The sequence below is a fragment of the Eptatretus burgeri genome, chromosome 2 (genome assembly GCF_056783735.1).
Source record: "Eptatretus burgeri isolate ZD-2024b chromosome 2, Ebu_testis_v1, whole genome shotgun sequence".
Classification (NCBI taxonomy): Eukaryota; Metazoa; Chordata; class Myxini; order Myxiniformes; family Myxinidae; genus Eptatretus; species Eptatretus burgeri.
Window position 1 is genome coordinate 109,451,435 of NC_140962.1, and position 22,500 is coordinate 109,473,934.

The 22,500-nt window shown below is 39.5% G+C and overlaps 1 protein-coding gene across 7 annotated transcripts in view; it reads right to left on the reverse strand.

Moving 5' to 3' along the window:
• The window catches only part of LOC147032810 (neuron navigator 2-like), a 254,665-nt gene that overhangs the window by 84,431 nt on the left and 147,734 nt on the right, over positions 1-22,500 (reverse strand). For all 7 annotated transcript variants that reach the window (XM_085870682.1, XM_085870681.1, XM_085870680.1 and 4 more), the window contains 2 exons: positions 18,667-18,690; positions 18,323-18,397 (listed from right to left, as the gene is read on the reverse strand). In XM_085870682.1, the coding sequence (XP_085726808.1) occupies positions 18,323-18,397; positions 18,667-18,690 (99 nt within the window). The remainder of the gene's footprint in view (positions 1-18,322; positions 18,398-18,666; positions 18,691-22,500) is intronic.

Here is a 22,500-nt window from a genome sequence, read left to right on the forward strand (position 1 = left end):
TAGTTGAGTTGACAATCTTTGGGATCACCCTGAGATCATTTTATATCAATTATGGGTTCCTGAATTTTAAACATAAATTAATTTCAACACTCCTCAATGCTTTGATGCCTTATAAACAAGGATGATAGACAAGGAAATTGGACGTGGGGGAGGCAATCGGCACTTCACGCATGCAATTCATCAACACCACAACAATTCAATCTACCAGTTTATCAACTTGATTTCACTCGGGGTGGAAGGTTTTTCTTAGGGTGATGAATGAACAAACACCTACAGCACATTCACTTTATGATGAGACCCTCTCACAGACATCACAATCACCACACATGCACACAATCACCCATCCATACATAAGAAACCTCACTGTCCTGTCAATATCCACGTGTCAATCCCAAAAAATCAAGTTTAAACCACTCCACTGTTTCTGCTGCAACTACCTTTCAAAGGAGACCATGCATGCATTGGTGGAAGAATGTCAGTGGTGTGTGTGTTAGCTTGTACCATACCCTGGTGGCCTGGCATTGTCTCCAGGTTTAAAGGTCAGCACTGCAATTGTTTGAGCTGGATTCGGAATTCCCATCTGATTACTCACATTTTTGTCACATCAGTACTTGAATGCCTCTTAGTTGTGCATTCAAATTTCACCCAACTTGCCTTAAATATCAGGCAAACCGTCGGTTTGTAAATATATCACCGGAGTCCATACAATTATGAGAAAAATAAACTCGGACTTTATATCTTTTGTTCTGCTGAACTGCGTCGACCATTGTTCTGTTGAATCCTGCCAGCAGCATGCCTTGCATGTAAAGGCTGATCATCTTAGCCATTTTACCCTCTCGGCTAATACTTTGGATGACTGTCATTCGCATTGAGTCAGGGTCCATCGTGCCTATGGGAGAATAAAGCCTTCCCAGATTGTGACAGTATGAAGCCATAATTATGAAAATAAAGACGAATGAATAAGCGCAAAATGAAGTCACGGTATTGTAATGAGATCAGTATGTGCCCTTCTTTTCTGGCAGCAAAGGCTGGGAGTTGTCAGTATTCCACAGATCCAGGTCAAGTAAACTAACAGTCGGTGTCACTTTTTCTTTAGTAACATCTTTGCACCTCGAGGTATCGATGTCTCCCTCGTCATGTACCTCTCGGCAAGACAAACTATTGTAGCGGATATTGAACGAGAAAACTATTGCCATATCAATTAAGCTTACTTTCATCATAATTGAAAATAGTCCCATTATTTGTCATGAATGTAGTTACACTGCTGTACATTATATTCTTATTTAAAGGACAATCCACATATTAATGATCTTTGCATTAAAAAAAAAACAAATAATAACAATTGAATGACCTCGTACTTTTTACTCTCAAAACACAATCCCCTTTAAATTAATTCCATGTTTTTCCTCCACAGATTGTTTTTTGGCTTTCTCTCCTCTCTCCTTCCCACAAATGACAGCCCTTTGTGAATTTGATATGGAGATGACCACTTATCTTCACGCACATGTTCCTGTCTTCGAGCACATGTTACGACTTTTATTACAAATAAATTCCCAAGGGTGTATTCGGTACAAATATATATGGTTATGCTGATGTGGGTGAGGCGTCAGCTCCTCGTTCATCGAGTCGGCCAGACAATATGTGCTTGCATTAAGAACATTGTAATTTGTCCTGTTTGTGTGCCCCTGGAATGTGGTGTTATAACCTTTAGTAGCGAGAAACGTTAAGGTGTGTGTAATCATGTTCTCCCATGTACGGAACCAAGTATGGCCAGGAGAGTGAGGATGAGCTTGAATTGTGCTGAACACATGGGCTAGTAGTGGGGCAACTTAGCTAAATATAGCATAACAATTGTGCATTTTGTGAGGAAAGCACCAAATTTGGCACACTAGTAGCCTATCATATTATGAACAGATTTGGATATTGGGCCATCTCAAATTCAGCCGCTGATGGCTGTGGCAGCCATTTTCCACTGCCATCAAACATTTTGAGATGGCCCAATATCCAAATCTGTTCATAATATGATAGACTACTAGTGTGCCAAATTTGGTGCTTTCCTCACAAAATGCACAATTGTTATGCTAAGTTGCCCCACTATAGCAGTTTCTTGGCAAGGGCTATTCTGGGTGGTTTGCCTTTCCCTTCCTAGTGTTGTTTGTCCTCTGTGCTATATCCTTTGAAATGCTGGGCATTGAGAAAGGAAGCAGCACGTACCCAATTTTAAAGTTTTTGGGGATTGAACTACTGACGCTCCAGACTCAGAGCAGACGCTCCAACCATTGCACCACCAAGTCTGGTAAATGTATGTGTGCGTACGTACACACACACACACACACACACACACACACACACACACACACACACACACACACACACACACACACACACACACACACACACACACACACACACACACACTTCAACATAAGCATCAATTTATTTATATATCAAATCGTTGAAGTACTGATTCTTTCTTTTTTAAAACTTGTTCTCATACTATCCCAAGACCACACCTCCTCAATACGAGAAAATCAACACAGTAGGGGCTGTCAGTTGTGTGAACTACTACAACATAATTTCAAATCGAAATAAAGGCTGCCATGATGTCAACTTACATCATATCCATCAACCACCTGATTAAAAACGTGACTCGAGACTCCGGTACTTTCGGCTCAGTTAATGCACTTGCGCTGACCTTCATATAGTTTAATGGTTTTGCAGGCACAACCTAACAAGCCAAATATGCCATCATCCACAGGAGCAAACATAAATTCACAGTTACCAGCACTGGGCAATGCTCTGCTGATGTGGTTGTTATAAATGTTGAAATACACATTACCAACACCTCGATATTTGTTCCAAATTTCAAAATAACAATTGAAAACAAAACTTTTTCATGCTTCACATTGCGAATGAAATTCACTTTGCCATGTTTCATGTTTGGCATGTTTGAGTACATCTGGCTGAAGAACATAACAATGAATAATACAACTGAAAAAAAAGTAGATTCTGGACTTCCCGATTATTCCACAAGTTAAAAATCAAGGTAATAAGCAATTAAAACCAAACAAGGCTAGTGCAGTAAGCACACAATTGGAAGTAAATAATACATCAGTTGGAGAGTCTCCCCTACCTGGTGTATCAGTTTGGCATCGCTCTTCCCATCCCGAAAGGTGGCAATACGAAGATCGTGGCATGCCGAGGTGGCCTTTACTATGAGCTGCTGGCACGAAGCCTCATGGCAAGCAGGAGGGTAATAATTCAGGGAGTGCCACGGCAGACTACTTGCACTACCTCTGGACATCGCGCAAAAGCGGCTCACACTCTCAGGAGCTTGGCTTTAAAAGCTGCACAGAAAGATTTATCCCACGATGATCGGAGCACGCGGCTGTGAGCCACCCTCCACCAAATGAAAGAGCAATCGGTTCTCTATTCCAGTTATATTACTCATCTTTGCCACCGAATTTGAGTGAAGGAAACATGCCCAGCAACTTTATAATCCGTGCTCCCTGTGCATCTTCTTAAACTGCAGGAAACCTTTTCCTTCTGCTCATACACAGGCACGGTTGCACTAACACTCCCTGCAGTTGAAATAAAACAGCCATTCAGGATGGAATACTTTCCACACCTGCAAGATGACAATCATCTGTCACTATTCTCGCCTTCCCGTGAGCATCTTTTCTCCCCAAAGCGTCCGCTGCAGTCATTGCATTACATGCACAATGCGTTCAGCTTTTCACCAACTGTCTTTGCTACACCCACCACCCTCACCTCCCCCGCCCCCACCTCCCTAAGCCTTTTCCCTAAATTTTCTCTTTTTCTTTCTTAGACCTTGCTTTTGCTTTTCGACCCAATATCTTTTCAACTCCCCCAACTCCATCCATATCACCTCCTGCTAATCACACAGCAGGAGCTCCCTCAATTCCAATAAATCTAAAGCACAAATATTTGTATAAAGTGCAACAGGACCAAAGCCAAGAAATGAACGCAACATGGTTTTACTACAATAACAAGTTAAACAAGCAGAGACAGGATCACTTGAGCTTGTGGAATCGCTCCCCCTCCCATCCTCGCGAAATTGCTTCGCATTATGAAAACAGCTTCAAAGAGTGGATTTCCCACCTCGAGGAAGCAGCCTGCACCAGGCTGAGGCAACATGTAAAGTAGCACACCATAGGGAGAAGCCATGTAACACATGGTGTTGGAACGGGTGGTAGGTTAGTTGGAGAGCAACGTTGTACATTTCCTTATAAGAGGTGAAGGAGGTTATGTTTTCACCCCTTTCTTTTTGTCTGTCTGTTTGTCTGTGTACAGGATATTCTTCCCTCCAGGCCTTCAAAACAGCAGTTCACTACCACCTCATATCGTCCCCCATCCAAAACCTCGATCTTTTCTACCCCCGTTAATCCACCCCAAACCCACCTCCTTCAAATTCCCTGCTTTCCTTTCTGAAAGTCCCTGTAGTGTCCATCTTGTTTACCCCATGTACCTTGCCCCATCCCTGTCCCTTCCACAGATCTCCTAATAGCTCTGTTCCCCACTGTTGTGTCCTTCCCTCTCCCACCCCTGTCTCACCCCCCCCCCCCCATTGTTGTGCATTGCATGTTAGCTCTCATCCAGCCTCGACAATGCATACAAAAAAAAAAAAGGCAGCAATTTTTTTTTCAAAGAAACACAGCTATCCTGTAATAAAATTTAGATCGGCTATATGTGAGGCATTCAAAATGCTCCACAAATGAGATACTCACAACAGTTCAAGACGTGGGGATTTGTCATTTTCATTGCAGCGTCCCTTGACTTTCAAGGCTTTTTGCTCCATTTGTCATGAAAGCTGTCAATGCCAATAAAATAAAAGTTTTCAGATTGCTCCCTCGGCTATGTTTCAGTTGCTTCAGTCATTTCCTTGTTGTCTGTCGGCGGCCATGCCGGTGGGACTTCAAATGTCCAAACCGATAATAGTCACGATACGGTTGCACAGGGAGAAGCAGTTCAAAGTCACGGTCAGGAGTGACAGTCTGCACGATATAGGGGCCTTGCACACAGGTGCATTGACCTGAATGAGGTGTACACATTGGGTAAATACCTATTGTTGTATCCCCTCCATGGCTGGCCTCAATTTTTACATGAGACTGGCGTTAGATTCCACAGTGATTTTTTTCTTTTTTTAACCTCCGCCACCGAAGGTGATTGAGGTTATGTTTTCACCCCTTTCTTTTTGTCTGTTTGTCTGTGTACAGGATACCTCAAAAAGTTGTGGACAGATCTGGATAAATTTTGTGGACAGGTTTAGTTTGTGACAAGGACCAACTGATTAGATTTTGGTGAAAATCCGGATCCGGATCCGGATCCAACTACTAGAATTTTTAAGTGATTCTTCACCATTGAGAGAATGGGCCAAAAACGATTTTGGAACAATTGAACACTAAACGCATCAGGACACAACAAAACAAAAGGGACAGTAGTAAGAGGGGAGTAGGGGAGAGGGGTGACAAAACATTAGGGTTGAAGAACAAAATGGAGGGAGACTTGGACAAGTAAGGGAAATGTGGAGGAATAAGGGGTAGGGGAGGATGCATGGTGTACACAGATGGATACAGAAGCAAACTGTCAGGAAGGAAAAAGTAGGCATTAGGAAGGAGGTGGGTGAGAGATGGGGGTGGGGAGAGGGGTGGTGCTAACAGGGGCAGAAAAGATTATGGCTTTGGATAGGTGTTGATCTGATTTGGTGGTGAACAGCTTTCTTGAAGACCTGGAGGAATGAGTTTGAAGATATGGAAGTTGGTTCTACAGGTGGGGTAAAAGAGGAACAAATGAGTGGAGGTGAGCAATGATTTTTTTTTTTGAATACATCGTCAAGTCTCGTATGAGAGCTAACACACAACAAGGGGGGTAGGAGACAAGAGGGGCAGGAGAGGAAAGGACAAAACAGTGCAGAACAGAGATATTAGGAGATCTGTGGAAGGGATAGGGTTGGTGCGGGCAACGTGGGGTATACAAGATGGACACCACAGGGAATTTCAGGAAGGAAAGCAGGGAATTTGAAGGAGGTGGGTTTTGGGTGGATTAACGGGGGTAGAAAAGATCGAGGTTTTGGATGGGGGGAGATAAGAGGTGGTGGTGAACTGCTGTCTTGAAAGCCTGGAAGGAAGAATGGGATTGAAGAGAGTGTGGGAGTTTATTCCAAAGGTGGGAAAAATGAGCAATGAAAGAGTGAAGGTGAGCAGTGATTCGTGATTTTGGTAGTTTTACCAGAAGGGGGTTGTTGGCGGACCTAAAGTGCCCTGTGAAAATTTCGCAGACAGAAAAAATTTGGGACATTTCACAGACAGAACGGGGGGGGGGGAGACCGGAGAGGAGACAGTAGAAGTCAGAAAGACCACCGACCTGCCTGTGGTGAGAGAGTGAGAGGCCCAAAGACTCAGCCTCATTGTGAGAGATATCAATGATTTGAAATGTCTTGGTTTCCACAGAGTGAAGCTGAGAAAGGTGGGAGGCAGGAGCACCAGCCCAGAGGTGAGAGCAGTACTCCATCAGGTGGCTATTGAAAGCTTTGTATGTGGTCAGGAGCTCAGGTGGGCTGAGGAAGGACTTTGCATGACGGAGGATTCCCAGTCGGCGACTGGCTTTGGAGGCCAGGTTGGAAATGTAAACGAGGTAGAAACAGTGATCCTGGATTTTGGGAGTTTCACCAGAAGGAGGCTAATGATGGACCACATGTGTCCTGCAGAAATCTGGGGGATGGAGGGGGTGCAAAGCATGGAAAATGCAGAGGGTGCAAGACCAGAAATGATGTGGTAGAAGACAGAGAGACGACTGACCTGTATCGTGAAGCATATAGTGAATTAGCTGCACATCGTGAAGCATATAGTGAATTCTTTTGGCCGCATCAAAGAAAATCTGACATAATTATGCCATGTTGAGTGACTTCTACTGCTTCCTTTCGAGGGCATGAATTGAGTGTTGGGAACAATCACTTCCGTTTCCATTGCATGGATTACCAATTTTATTATCGGATCCCAAACATGAAGCCACTTTTCACCACCAGTTACAACAGGAGCGAAAAAGTTGACAGGATCCACAATGAACAGGTCAAAAAGCTATTACCATTTAAAAATTCTGAATGCCCAAAGTAAGAGTTACTTTCGTTGAATTTAATTTTTTTTTTCAATAATTATGGTTTAATTTGACATTTAAACAATATAAATTGATGTTACATATTTAATGGATTGCTGAAAAAGAATTAGGAAGGAAGAAAATGAAAAGGCATCAGAAAAGTGGAAGTTTAAGGAAAATACAGCAGTGAAACTCAATGCACCACACAATAGGTAAGTTTGAATATGAGATAAGAGGGTTCCTTCAACATGGTAAAAGTTGTGAACAACTTTTACCATGTTGATGTGACTGTGTCTTGTTTGTAGCCAAGGTGATTTTGTGATCACCTTGGCTACATAAACCACAGACGAGAACAAAAACTATGTAGAAATTGGCATGCGTTGAGCAGTAGTTTCCCGAGAATTGAAGTGAAACATACTTTCAACAATGCAAAGGCATGAAGATTTCTGAGGTATAACGACGATCGCCCATGACAATGGTGTATGAAATAACAGCATCTCATCGGAGGCAGACATGGTGGTGGATGCAACCAACAGACACACACACAATGGATTTTATCAACTTAAATATATTAAGAGTGTGTTTACCACCATGGGAAATGAGGTGTGGCTGATGTCGAATGTGAGTCCTTCATTCGAGCAAGAAGCAAAAAGAATAAAAACACAAAATAGTCAGTGATGTGATGATCCAATCAAAATGACAACTGCTTTGGCAACATTATAGCCATAAACACATCATTCAAAACTTCTTCAGTAGCAAATTCGACAGGTAACCTAAGTTAACACTTAAAATATCAGGGAAAATTTGGCATCATTGCGATATATATATATATATATATATATATATATATATATATATATATATATATATATATATATATATGCCTGATACAATAATACACTGTACATACATATATATATATATATATATATATATATGTATATATATATATGTATATATGTATATATATATATGTATATATGTATATATATATATATATATATATGTATATATGTATATATATATATATATATATATATATATATATGTATATATATATATATATATATATATATATATATGTATATATATATATATATATATATATATATATATATATATATATATATATATATATATATATATATATATATACACACACACAGCTCTGGAAAAAATAAGAGACCACTCCAAAAAAATTTTAAATCAGCATCTCTACATGTATGGCAGCCATTCCATTTCAGTGTCTGTTGAATTCCAACACAGGCACACCCCATTCTACTTAGGTACTGATTAGGTGATCACCTGAACCGAATCTTATTTAACAAGGAAAAGTATAAAAACCACTGCTGTGGTCATCACTATCCTCTTGCAATAGGACCAGCTGGATGGCAAAATCAGTGCTAGTAGTACCTCAAAAGTAATTGGAATCCAAAAAATAACTATTGACCACACCAAAAGAGTTGAAAAGAAAAGTTTTGAGTGAGGAAAAGAAGGGTTCAAGTCTGGCTTTACTGGCAGAGGGATACAGTGAATGTCACGTTGCTTCCATCTTTAAAATTTCAAAGACGGCGGTTCATAAGAACAAGGTCAAGCAGCAGACATTGGGGACAACAAAGCTACAGACTGGCAGAGGGCGAAAACGACTTTCCACTGACCAGGATGACCGCCAACTCATTCGAATGTCACTCAACAACCGAAGGATGACATCAAGTGACCTACAAAAAGAATGGCAAATGGCAGCTGGGGTGAAGTGCACGGCGAGGACGGTTCGAAACAGGCTCCTAGGGGCAGGGCTGAAGTCTTGCAAAGCTCGAAAAAAGCCCTTCATCAATGAGAAGCAAAGAAGAGCCAGGCTGAGGTTTGCAAAAGACCATAAGGATTGGACCATAGAGGACTGGAGTAAGGTCATCTTCTCTGATGAGTCCAATTTTCAGCTTTGTCCAACACCTGGTCATCTAATGGTTAGACAGAGACCTGGAGAGGCCTACAAGCCACAGTTTCTCGCACCCACTGTTAAATTTGGTGGAGGATCGGTGATGATCTAGGGGTGCTTCAGCAAGGCTGGAATCGGGCAGATTTGTCTTTGTGAAGGACTCATGAATCAAGCCACGTACAAGGTTGTCCTGGAAGAACACTTGCTTCCTTCTGCTCTGAGAATGTTCCCCAACTCTGAGGATTGGCTTTTCCAGCTGGACAATGCTCCATGCCACACAGCCAGGTCAATCAAGGTCAAGACCATCAAGGTCAAATCAATCATCAGATCAAGACCCTGTCATGGCCAGCCTAATCTCCAGACCTGAACCCCATTGAAAACCTCTGGAATGTGATCAAGAGGAAGATGGATGGTCACAAGCCATCAAACAAAGCCGGGCTGCTTTATTTTTGCGCCAGGAGTGGCATAAAGTCACCCAACGGCAATGTGAAAGACTGGTGGAGAGCATGCCAAGACGCATGAAAGCTGTGATTGAAAATCAGGGTTATTCCACAAAATATTGATTTCTGAACTCTTCCTAAGTTAAAACATTAGTATTGTGTTGTTTAAAAATGAATATGAACTTGTTTTGTTTGTATTATTTGAGGTCTGAAAACACTGAATCTTTGTTGTTATTTTGACCAGTTGTCATTTCCAGCAAATAAATGCTCTAAATGACAATATTTTTATTCGGAATTTGGGAGAAATGTTGTCAGTAGTTTATAGAATAAAACAAAAATGTTCATTTTACTCAAACACATACCTATAAATAGTAAAACCAGAAAAACTGATAATTTTGCAGTGGTCTCTTAATATTTTTCCATAGCTGTATATACACACACCCCCATTTTTCAGTTGTTACTGAAATTTAAGCAGTTCAAGTCCAATAGATAACCTGAAATAGTACAAAGCCAAGCAGTAAACTGCCAGAGGTTTAAAAAAATGTTTAGGTTACCAAAAACTGAAAAATAATGTAAATTTCAGAGTTGTTAAAAAAGGCCCTTTTCAGGGAACAAGTAATGGGTGAGCAACTGCAGCTGTTCTGCAGCAATGGAAGTAAATTAAGCCTTGAAAGTTGATGCAAACAATTCTAACAGGTGTCCCAACTTTTGTTGATTAGTTGCAACCCCTCTGTCTGTATAAAAGCAGTGTTGAAACAGACTGTGTTTCTACACCCTCTGAAACATCATTTGGACAATATTGCACTGCAGGAAGTAGTATGTTGCCATCATAATGGCAAGAAAAAGACAATTAACAAAGGAAGACAGACAGACCATTATAACCCTTAAAAGTGTAGGTCTTTCCTTCAGAGAAATTGCAAAGGATTTCAAGGTGTCACTGGGTGCAGTTTCCAACACAATCCAAGGGCACTTGGAAACTTGAAGAAACTCTGACAGGAAGATGTCTGGCAGACCCAAAGCCACAAAACAATGAGAAGATAAGTTTCTGAGAGTCAAAATCTTGTGTGATAGGCAGCTCACAGGACAGCAGCTTCAAGCAAAGCATAACACTGGTCGAAGTAAGGAAGTCTCAGCTTCAACTGTGAAGAGAAGACTTCGAGCTGCAGGTTTGACAGGTCGAGTGGCAATAAGAAAGCCACTGCTAAGATGGCAAAACAAGAAAAGAGGCTTGCCTGGGCCAGGAAGCACCTCCAGTGAACGACTGAAAATTGGAAGAAGGTCTTATTGTCCAATGAATCAAATTGGAAATCTTCGGTTCATCATGCAGCATTTTTGTACGCCGTTGAGTGGGCGAAAGGATGGTTCCTCAGTGTGTGACACCAACTGTCAAACATGGAGGAGGAAGTGTGATGATCTGGGGCTTTTTGGTGGATCCAGAGTTGGCGACTTGCACAGAGTGACTGCACCCTGAACCAAAAGGGCTACCACAGCATTTTTCAGCGCCATGCAATACCCTCTGGTCTATGCCTAGTTGGTCAGGGGTTCATCCTACTGCAAGATAACGACTGATAACATACCTCCAGACTATGTCAGAACTACCTTGGAAGAAAAGACCAAGACGGTAGGCTTCAAATCATGGAATGGCCAGCACAGTCTACAGACTTAAACTTCATCGAGCTGGTTTGGGATGAACTGGACAGAAGGGTGAAAGCACAGTAACCAACAAGTGCAACACATTTGTGAGAACTTCTGCAACAGTATTGGGAAGAACTTTCTGAACAATATTTGATTTTCATTGTAGAAAGAATGCAACGAGTATGTTTGGCTGTTTATGTCTGTAAAAGGTGGCTACTTTGATGAGTCAAAATTTTGATTAAATTTTGCTCAACAAAAACATTCCATGATTTCTTTTTTATCTGCAATTGTTTATTTGTTCGATGCCTCAATTTCAGAGTAGATTGAAACATTAAACGACTTAAAATTCAGTAAAAACTGGAAAAATGAGGGTGTCCTAAAACTTTTGACCAGTCATGTATATGTATATATATATATATATATATATATATATATATATATATATATATATATATATATATATATATATCTATATCTATATCTATATCTATATCTATATCTATATCTATATCTATATATATATATATATATATATATATATATATATATATATCTATATATATATATCTATATATATATATATATATATATATATATATATATATCTATATATATATATATATCTATATATATATATATATCTATATATATATATATATATATATATATATATATATATCTATATATATATATATATATATATATATATCTATATATATATATCTATATATATATATCTATATATATATATATATATATATATATATATATATATATATATATATATATATATATATATATATATATATATCTACATATATATATATATATATATATATATATATATATATATATATATATATATATCTACATATATATATATATATATATATATATATATATATATATATATCTATATATATATATCTATATATATATATATATATATATATATATATATATATATATCTATATATATATATATCTATATATATATATATATATATATATATATATATATATATATATATATATATATCTAAATCTATATCTAGATCTATATATATATATATATATATATATATATATATATATATATATATATATATATATATATATATATATCTAAATATATATCTATATCTATATATATATATATATATATATATATATCTATATATATATATATATATATATATATATATATATATATATATATATATATATATATATATATATATATATAGTATATGAGACCCCGCAAGGAGGAGTGATGTAAGCGACATTTTTTAATGATATGATGATGATAGGCTCGGATGATAGGGGAAGGGTTAAAATAGTGCTATATGGCATTAACTCCAAAATGGCCGATGTGTCCCTTAAATCACTCCTACTCGCGCGCCTCATATGCTTTGTATATATACATATATATCTACGCACACACATAAATATGTATAACATATATATATATATATATATATATATATATATATATATATATATATATATATATATATATATACAGTATACATTAATGTATACACACATTGTTAGGGTTGTGGGGGTAGATGGAGGAATTTAAGCAGAGAGTTTGGATTGACTGGAGTTGTTTGGTCCATGGATGTGTAGGAGACATCTCAATGCAAATTAAGTAGGGGACTGTGAGCTGAAGTGTTACTTGTCACCACACGAGGGGTGGTGCTGTGTTCACTTGGTTGGGATTAAGACCAATTTCCCCAAATATGTGATTTACCCCTGTGATCTATTCCTAAGTTTTTGCATTTACAAGCCAACCAGGAAGAAGTGCGTTTTTATAACAAACACACCGCGAACAACAAGCAAGCAAGGTGTGCCAAGCAGACAGAAGCCCTGCCTCCCAGGGTTTCATGTGAGCAAGCCATGCCCCGGAGGTGGAACAGTTGTTCGGTGTGACATCGAAGAGAGATTGGGAATGAACGTACGTGTTTGTAGTGAGGGACGCAGTTGTAGTCATGAGAGGAACGTGGCTAGGATGGAGAATCTCTCTTTGCTCTCCTCTCGGCACAACAAAATGGCTTTCCTTCGACGCATGAAGAAGACGGCACCATTCTCGTATTCATGCTGAGACGAATTAGCTCGCATGAGGGAGCAAGACGCTGGCAATTGGCTCTTGGTTGGATCATGAGAGACCAACGTCGAAGCCTCATGTATATGACTGAACAGACGACGCCATTCTGCAAAGCCATGGCATCAGTGAGGTTGATCGACACAAGAAGCTGCACAGTGGTCTCTGAGCCTAAGTGTTGAATACCGCTCACAAATTGCCTGAAGTACATTTTTCCCGCTATGAGAGAGAGAGAGGCTAGGTGCCGTTTTGTGGGTGGCTTCATGTGCAGCACGAAGCGTCTCAATTCCAAAGTTCCACAGAGACCATCTCTGAACAAGTTAAGTGCCAGAATAGAGGAAGGATTTTTGTTTATTTTGTTTCCCCCTTGTCTGTATTTAAGTCTGTATGTAGAGGCATCTCGACTTTAGGTTTAATTTACACCACGTTATTATTATTACCTTTTGAATTAGCCTTGTAAATATTATAACCGTCATTAAATTCCCGCATTTATTTTAAGTTGCTGTGTTCGTGTCTTTGTCATGGGTTCGAGTATAAACCCCTTGTGCTTCCTTGTGCTGTGCATCCTCCTGTTTTGTCGCTCTGCCAGTGCCGCGCCATACTACTCCGCACACGTTATAATCTCTGAGGATCAATGTGTCCGTCTCCAAAGGAAAACCGCTTAGCCATCCGGGCTAACTGGTGTGAACTGCCGTCCACCACAATTGGGTCGGGGGGATTAACATAACCGCTCAGACCCGTGATCTAAATATGTATATATATATATATATATATATATATATATATATATATATATATATATATATATATCTGTTTGTCTATCCCATGCTAAAAGACAGAAATACTCCTTGGTGAAAAATTTTTTTTGTAAAAGTTGCTTCAAATTAATCCAAACATCTTGGGAAATAATTTCTTTCAACGAGACAAAAAATATTGAACCCAGGCGGTGTATAGGTAACAGACCGCTGACAATTGCTCACAATTATTTTGTTTTTGCTGTTAAGAAATATTTAACCTCCCATTTTTGAACTCTTTCAACCAGCGCAAGAATAAAAGGCTTCCATTTTATTCTTTTATATATCGTGGTATTTTTACCAGGGGCTTTTGCTAGTTTTTAATAAAAATGCAAATACTCGTACATGGACAACTTGTCTGCCAACTCTTAGGCATTAGGTGTGAGACTCATACTTTTTAAACTCAGGTCCTGCTCTCATGTCAAACTACTGAAATCTCATGCTTTAGCTGTTCTTTTTTTGTTTAGAAACGATATTTATTTTTAAGTCATTGGACGAGTCCCTAGTCATAACAGCTGAGTTTCCAACCAATGAAAAATGCTGTCTGTTCTATACAGTTCAGCACATGCCATTTCTTTGTCATTCTCACAAAGAAGCATGGATGAAAGCGGCTCTGAATTCGATGGTCTTTCAACATCAAAACAGCCAAATATTACGAAGTATCATGGTGCCGCGAAGTATGACACGAAGTTCAATCCAGAATGGACAAAGAAATATCCGTGTTTCGTGTTCGATTCGACAAATAAGCATTACTTCCGGTGCAGTTTGCAATCGATCAATCAATCAGCCACAAACATCAAGGACTGCGTGATGTTGAAAGATGCATCAAAACAAATGCACACAAGGACTTTTAAAAGATAACGTCTTCATGAAGATCCTGATTTACAGCATTTGCAAGTCAAACACACCATTAGCAAATAGGTAAGTATTATATACAGTTGGTGTACATATAGAATTGGAAGGAAATTGGTTTTGTCTGAAATCAATAGGACTTTGAAGTTGAATTGTATGTTTTTACAAGGAATCACAAGGAAATTTTGCGCAGGAGGAGGCTATTCGGCCCATCATGCCTGCGCCACACCAATACCAGATTTAATAAATCCGTCAATACCCCTTCCCTTCGTGTGCAGCCTTTTGGCTGCTACACTGGTACTCACATGACCAATCACTTTTGGCTGTTTGTTACATGACCAATGAGAAGTTTTTAAATTAGTATAAATGTCGCAAAACGCATCCACTCATTATCTATGCCAATATAGTTTTCATTATCTGCGATATATAAAAGCGTCAATTCGCTGCAATAGATGAATCTATTTCACTGTAATTGAATATTTATACTACATTTTATTGTCTTTGGAAGCAGTTGATACTTAAATGGTTGCTTTGTTATGCAGTATGGATTAAATATATTAATATTAAATTATACAAATATTAATTATATATTCTCACTCCTTCAAGCAGGTTTAGGTTGACAGCTATGGGACAATCATGATCCAAACACATTCAACATGCTTCAATCCCTCTTGCCTCTACGCCTGGATCCACCATGTCCGTACACACCAACCTGAACTCCTCTCCCCATTTTCCCCACATATGCAAAATACATATACGGTATGGTACACAACTCGAGCTGTGATTTTCAATTAAAGCTGGAAAATATCGCCGAAAAACATAATCAGAAGGTCCATTCCCCCAAAAAGCATTGGTGATAAAATAAACCTCCCTAAGTTTTGCTTTAAAACTTTTCGAACTATATAACTTGAGGGAAACATAGCAGACAGAAGCTGCACTCTATTTCCAATAGAGTAAAAGTGGGATTAAATATAGAGTGGGAGAAATAACGCAGTCAGTCAGCGACATTGGGTCTTAAGTGGGATTAGGTCAGCAGTGTTGGCAGGCAATTGGACGATACCGGGCAGGCTTTGGTGTGCTACATGGGGGGAAAAACCCTGAGAATATGAAGAATGTTTACAGGATGAAAAGCACGAAGAGGTGTGTCAAAGAGGATGAGATTGCATTGAAGAAACTGCAGCTCAATAATCTCGCACGCAAAAGAAACCGCATCCTCCAATACCACCAATTTGATGAAAAGCATCGGACGGAGATGTGCTATTGCTTTCTCTCCTCTCAATGGCTTGGAAAAATAACTATACTGTCAGTATTTTCATGTTCAAGGAAATGGCAGTGTTGAAATTTGTTTAAGTAAACATGACAAGCATTTTCATCTTCACAGATGTTTTCTGCTGTTCCAATTACAGACATTAAGACAACATGAAAACAAAATCAGACAGAGCAGAAATCCCAAATGAACGAAGCCCTCTAATTAATTAATTAATTAATCAAGAGCCGCACACTTTGCAGAGTTCCGGTGCATATCGGGATAAGTTGAGAAGCATTTCCAGGTCAGACACTATCGTGGACATATCAGCATTCTGACACAGGATACTCAACTGTGAACGTGCGGAAATTTGTAATTTGTTCAGGGTGCCGGCAATAACTTGTCTACTCTTCGCGAAGGAGACCATAGGATCCATGAAAAAGCAATGCTTGCAGCACACTGGATTCAAAACACCAGGATGACAGTTTAAAGCTGGGTAGGGATTCAAATCAGTGCTAGATAGCTCAGAGATGAGAATGCATACCTCTAGATCATTCCGCCAGGTATAAAACACTCAACTGGGAAGTGATAACTTTACTGCAAAGGAATAAAGGACAAATATGTTCACCACCATCTCAGATCACCCCCACCCAAAACTATGAACTCTTCTATCCCTCATAACCCCTGCCCCCCTTGTGAAACCCACACCCCAAGTCCACCTCCTACCAAATTTCCACTTTTTCCTTCCTGACAGTTTGCTTCTGTATCCATATTGTCTTCCTTATGCTTCCTTTCCTACCCCTCATTCCAACTCACATCCCTTATTAGTCCAAGTCTCCCTCTACTTCTGTCCTTCAACTATGCTGTTGGTGTTTCCCCCTCTCTCTGCTGTTCCTTTTGTTCTGTTGCATCCTGATCCGTTCAATGTTCCAGCTCTTCCATGAGCCTCGACTCCATATACAAAAAAAAAGTTTACCAAATGTTTGCAAACAAAGTTTCATTCACAAATGGGTGATCTGTTGAAGTATCATGTCATTTTTCTGCCATCACCTATTTCTGGTGGTTAATTTCATTTGAATAAGAATTGTGCATTTGAACAGTAATGTGAAATGACGAATTATAAGATCCCCAGTGACATCAAGTCATGCTCTCTCCGAACTCCCATCTTCACCGTATGTCGGTGTTGGTGCTCAAACATCTCTATAATTGGAGTCTGAATACGCCCATTTTGATCGTCCATGAGCCTCACCTTTGCGGAACAAAAAACTCAACTCAGACAGTGGCTGATTAAAGAAATAATGTTTGGTGGTCGGGTGTTGAACAGTCTTCATTGACCGGCAGGTGGCCTGAAGTTTAGACTGGGAGATATTTCGGCCACCACTTACAGGTGATGGTGGTGAACAGGTGTAAAAATGGCTGTCACCGATTTGCAAAGATAATTTTCCTCCACCTAACTCTCCCATCTGAGAGGCTTCAGCACCTATTCTGGTGTGTGTTTGTCTGTGTCTGTGTAGGGGACTGGAAGGAGTTGTCGAGAAGCATTGTAATATGGCCCTTGCAGGGAACCTCAACACTGGAGGAGGCCAAAAGGCCGATCAAAGCCTGCGCTATGATTGCCAACTTATGGTTGTTTGTCCATGCTCTATCCTTTCAAATGCGAACATCAAGCAAGGAAGCAGCACGTACCATTAAAAAAATATATATTGCTATGATGTACCAGAGTAAGATTTTTCGGTTCGAAACAACGACTGTACAGACTCAAAGCGGATGCTCTCATCATAACGCTGCTGAGTCTGGTGATTGTAATTACGATTTGGATGTTGATATCTGGGAAGGCAACGGCAAACCACCCAGCATAACGCTTGCAAGGAGACTGCATCGGCAGTACTGGACCTGTCCTTCGGGAAGAATACCAGAATACGTTGTAATGTTGTAAAAAAAAAATAGGGGATAAAGCAAAAGCAATTTCGAAGAAGGTATACTTTGGAAATGAGCACAAAGGTATTTATCATCATGGATGTAGACGGCTTCCCAAAACAGCCGAAGCTCAACAACTTTCCTCGAGGCATAATCTCCTTGACGTTTACAACCGTTGTGGTATTATTCATTTTTGTGTTATCTGGCTGATTGGCTTCTTTACTCGAAACTTTAGACTCATTGTTTATCTTCTAACATCTCCAGCATCCTCATACGATCACTCACGTTGGTAGTCAGCTGTGCTGTCAGAGTGGCCACTTTCTCCTGAGATGCATCCAATTCTCTCCGGAGCTTCTTCATCTGAGTGAGGATAAAGAACGGCAGAAAGAGCAAGCAATACGTCATCTTAATATGCACCAAGTAGGAAAGCTCCATGAAGAGAATTTGGAGATATTTTAATGCATTACAAAAAGTCTGGACACCTTTGTTTCATTTTCTCAACAATGTTACCTCAATGTCCACCATACATCACCAACTAGGAGAACTGCTTGAAGATAATTTGGATATTCCAACCTATTTGTTTAATTTGCTTCTCTTTTTAAACAGATGCATGCCAAGTTAACACTTACCTCTGAAACTGATTTCTCATCCGTCTGCAACAACAACAACAACAACAACAACAACAACAACAACAACAACAACAACATAGTTAGAATAATGCAGGAAAAACTTGCTGTCACAGAATTTTTCAATCACACCATTTTGTTTTTTCATCCAAATAGCAAGGCCTGAGATCTTACACATTTAACTCAGGATAGCAAAGACCACTGAGGCGCCACCCAGATCACTGAGGCACCACCAAGATCCTGAGCCAAGTGTCCCAAATACCATTGGACAATAGGAGGGCTGACGCTTTTGCGCTCTTTTGACCTGGAAAATCAAAATTGCTCCTTAATGAGCAAGGAGACTGTTAAGCTTATGTTTTTTCTTTTTTTCCCCCCTGAGTTCAGCTTTTAAAAAAAAAAAAAACGATTTGCTTGTTTAGCTAATACGATGACTTGTGGGAGTGCCAGGTGAGCCGACTGTTTGCACAATGGATTAGACCAGCCATTTCACTCTATTGAGTGCAGGTACTGGAATCCGGAGAATACACCTTCACTCGAGCAGCTTGAAAAATTTAAGGTCAAAGCTTTCCAAAGCAAACTTTTCTTTCCTGGGGTGTAATTGCGTTTGCGATGCAATCAAAACCACACTTGACCAAACGGCCGATTGATTTGAAATGAACGAATGTTGTAGGAGGCACCATTATATGATCATTGCAGCGAGAATTGGCCAAATTAAAATAGAGTGTACTCGGTTGTGGAAAGATTTTAAACCACTAGATTTGCAAAACTGGTGAGAACCATAAAATGTCTAATTATGTGGCTTATTTAGGTTCAGTTTGAAAACATCCGAACTTACAATAATATCATCCAAAATAAATGTTCAAGTGCGTGTCTGTATTTTTTTCTGAGAAACAAATATGAAGGGTAATGTAAGAAAAAGGTTCCTTCTAATCATCTGTCCCCTTTTGAGAGCGTCACACAACTCTGCACAATAACTAGGTCGACGTTTTTCACGTCTCCTAAATTACAATACTTTTCAATTCTTTTTAAGAAGTTTGAAAGAATTTCAGAGCAACTCGACAGTAAGATGTCTCAAACGCAACCCATTCCATGCCTTCCAGTGAGTTCAATTCCCTCACCTTAATCCATGCATTGATTCAAAATGATTCTCATCCAGGACAGGCTCTGCTAACTCTCTCAATGGCATGTATTTAATAACATCTTAAACATGAGCTATTAAAACTGACTGAAGTAACTCACATTGCAGTTACGTCCCACATGGGCTATGAATAAACGGCCAAAAAAGGGGATAATTAATGGGAAATAAATAATTCATAAAATCTGGCCTTTAAGCTTGGAACTGTGAAAACACTATCAGTATATTGGCTGGGAATAATAGTTAAATGCACATTTAACTAGAAGGGCACTCGGTAGAGAGCATAGCTCCGCCACACAATGCCTGACCCACAAGAACATATCGGGCACAACACATTTTTTTAAAATATCATGCGATATATAGTTTTTGGCCCTATCAATGGTGAAGAATTACCTAAAAAATGAAATAATTATCGTGTCCAGATCCAGAATCGGATCTTCCGCAAAATCAAATCAATTCATCCTCATGGCACACCAAACCTGTTGACCAAGTTTCGTCCGAATCCGTCCTCAACTTTTTGAGATGTCTTGCTAAATATCGTTTTGGCCCTATCTCTCAATGGTGATGATTCACGAAAAAATTTTTACTGGCCAGATCCGGATTCGGATCTTTACCAAAATCGAAACAATTTCAGTGGCAAATCCAGGGGGGTTTCCTGGTTGCCCAGAACCCCTCCCCTCCCAACAAAAAAAATTTACCATTACAGTGGCAAACCCAGGGGTTCCCTGGTCACCCAGAACTCCTTCTCGTATGTCATATAGTTGCTAGTATGTCATATACAGTAGGCACTACCATCACTCAGGTAGGTCTCACGAGTCATGATATTTAAGATTGAAACTTGAAGTTTATTGAATTCTAGCTATTTTATTTTTAGTTATGCATTGAAATATTAAGTTAATTAACTTTTATATCTTTTTGCACAATACATACATATCAAAGAATATGTGAATGTGCATTTATTTGAAAGCTGCAATAAAGTTTTCATAACGTTCATATGACTTAGATTTTCTGTTATTTGGAAACCCCCCCCCCTTCCCAATTCCTGGATTTGCCCCTGAATTGTCGGTGTCACATACCCAAGCTCTCCACCAAATTTCGTCCGAATCCGTCCACAATTTATTTGAGATATTTTGTTCACAAACAGACAGGGGTGAAAACACAACCTCCGTCCACCTTCGCTGGTGGAGGTAATAATCTACATTCTACAGATTCGACAGATCAAACCAGACCAAGAATCAAACCCAGGTCCTCTGGCAAACTGTACCAGTGCTCAGCCATCTGAGATATCTGGGCAACCCACCACCTGAACAACGCAATTCTTCCACATCTATAAGTGCCACTCTCTTTCCCCCACTTTTTCCGGGGCACTCACTGCCAACCATAGGAGCAGCTAGGGCCTGCTCTCGAGAAGGTCTTCCCCCTGTGGGTGAACACATCCATGTCTGCGATTATACACCACAGGGGGGCATGGTAATATAATGAGAAATGAACAGGATCTCAAGAAGACCCTCTTGAGAGCAGGTCCCAGTTGCTCCTATAGTTGGCAGCGAGTGCCCCGGAAAAAGTGGGGGAAAGAGAGTGGCACTTATAGATGTGGAAGAATTGTGCTGCTCAGCAAGTGGGTCACCCAGACAGCTCAGATAGCAGAGCACTGGTATGGTTTATCAGAAGACCTGGGTTCAATCCCCGGTATGGGCCTGTAACTTTTCCACATATGTTTATGAACATGTAAATGTATTTATGACTTTGCTTAGTTATGATCTCGCACCCAACTTTCACTCTTTATTCTTCATCTTCTTTCAAAATAAAATAATAATTGAGTGATCCTGCTCAATGCCAGCATCTCTTTTACACGTGCAAACAAAATATTTACGATAACTGCTGAAGCCCTGACTTTCAACAAATCATCTTTAAAAAGTTGCTTTCAAAGCTTAGAGTAATTTTTTCAAAAACGATGTTTTCAAATATACACATTCTGACGAAAAAAACAACAAAATTCACCACTTTCAACCACACATTGTGTGTTCATTTGGTTAGTGTCTTTTTGGTAAGTTTGTTTTGACGAGTTACTTCTTGTGTCATGACATAATCTCGAAGCAGTTTCCAAAACTACAACCACACCATTTCAACTACGTCGTCACCAGTTCCCAATATGACCAGCATTTGCCATGAGAGTAAATAAAGCCCAAAGACATCCAGAACACCATAAAGAGTTCGCTTCACCTGGAAAACGTGTTTTCCCATGGACAACTGTATGTCGCAGGATTTCATTGAATCAGTTAATATAGCGGTCTACAATACCATACATTTTCCAAAAATATCATTCTCCTCGCAGCACTCCAACAATTTAAACAATCTCAGAAGATACACCAATAAGACGTCAATAATTTCATCTTCTAAAGGCCACGTCCACATAGTCATTGATCTCGTTCTCATAACAACATGAATAAAGCTAAACTTCCATCCAAGCGAAGAGGCACAACAGGGTCAGTCATGTGTCAACATGAGAAACCTGGTATGTAGCAATAAATGACCACATTCATTATTGACCAATTGCCATTTCAACTGGTCCCTCATGAATATCCATAAAAACGAAAAAAAGGCTGTGTGTGTGTGTGTGTGTGTGTGTGTGTGTGTGTGTGTGTGTGTGTGTGTGTGTGTGTGTGTGTGTGTGTGTGTGTGTGTGTGTGTGTGTGTGTGTG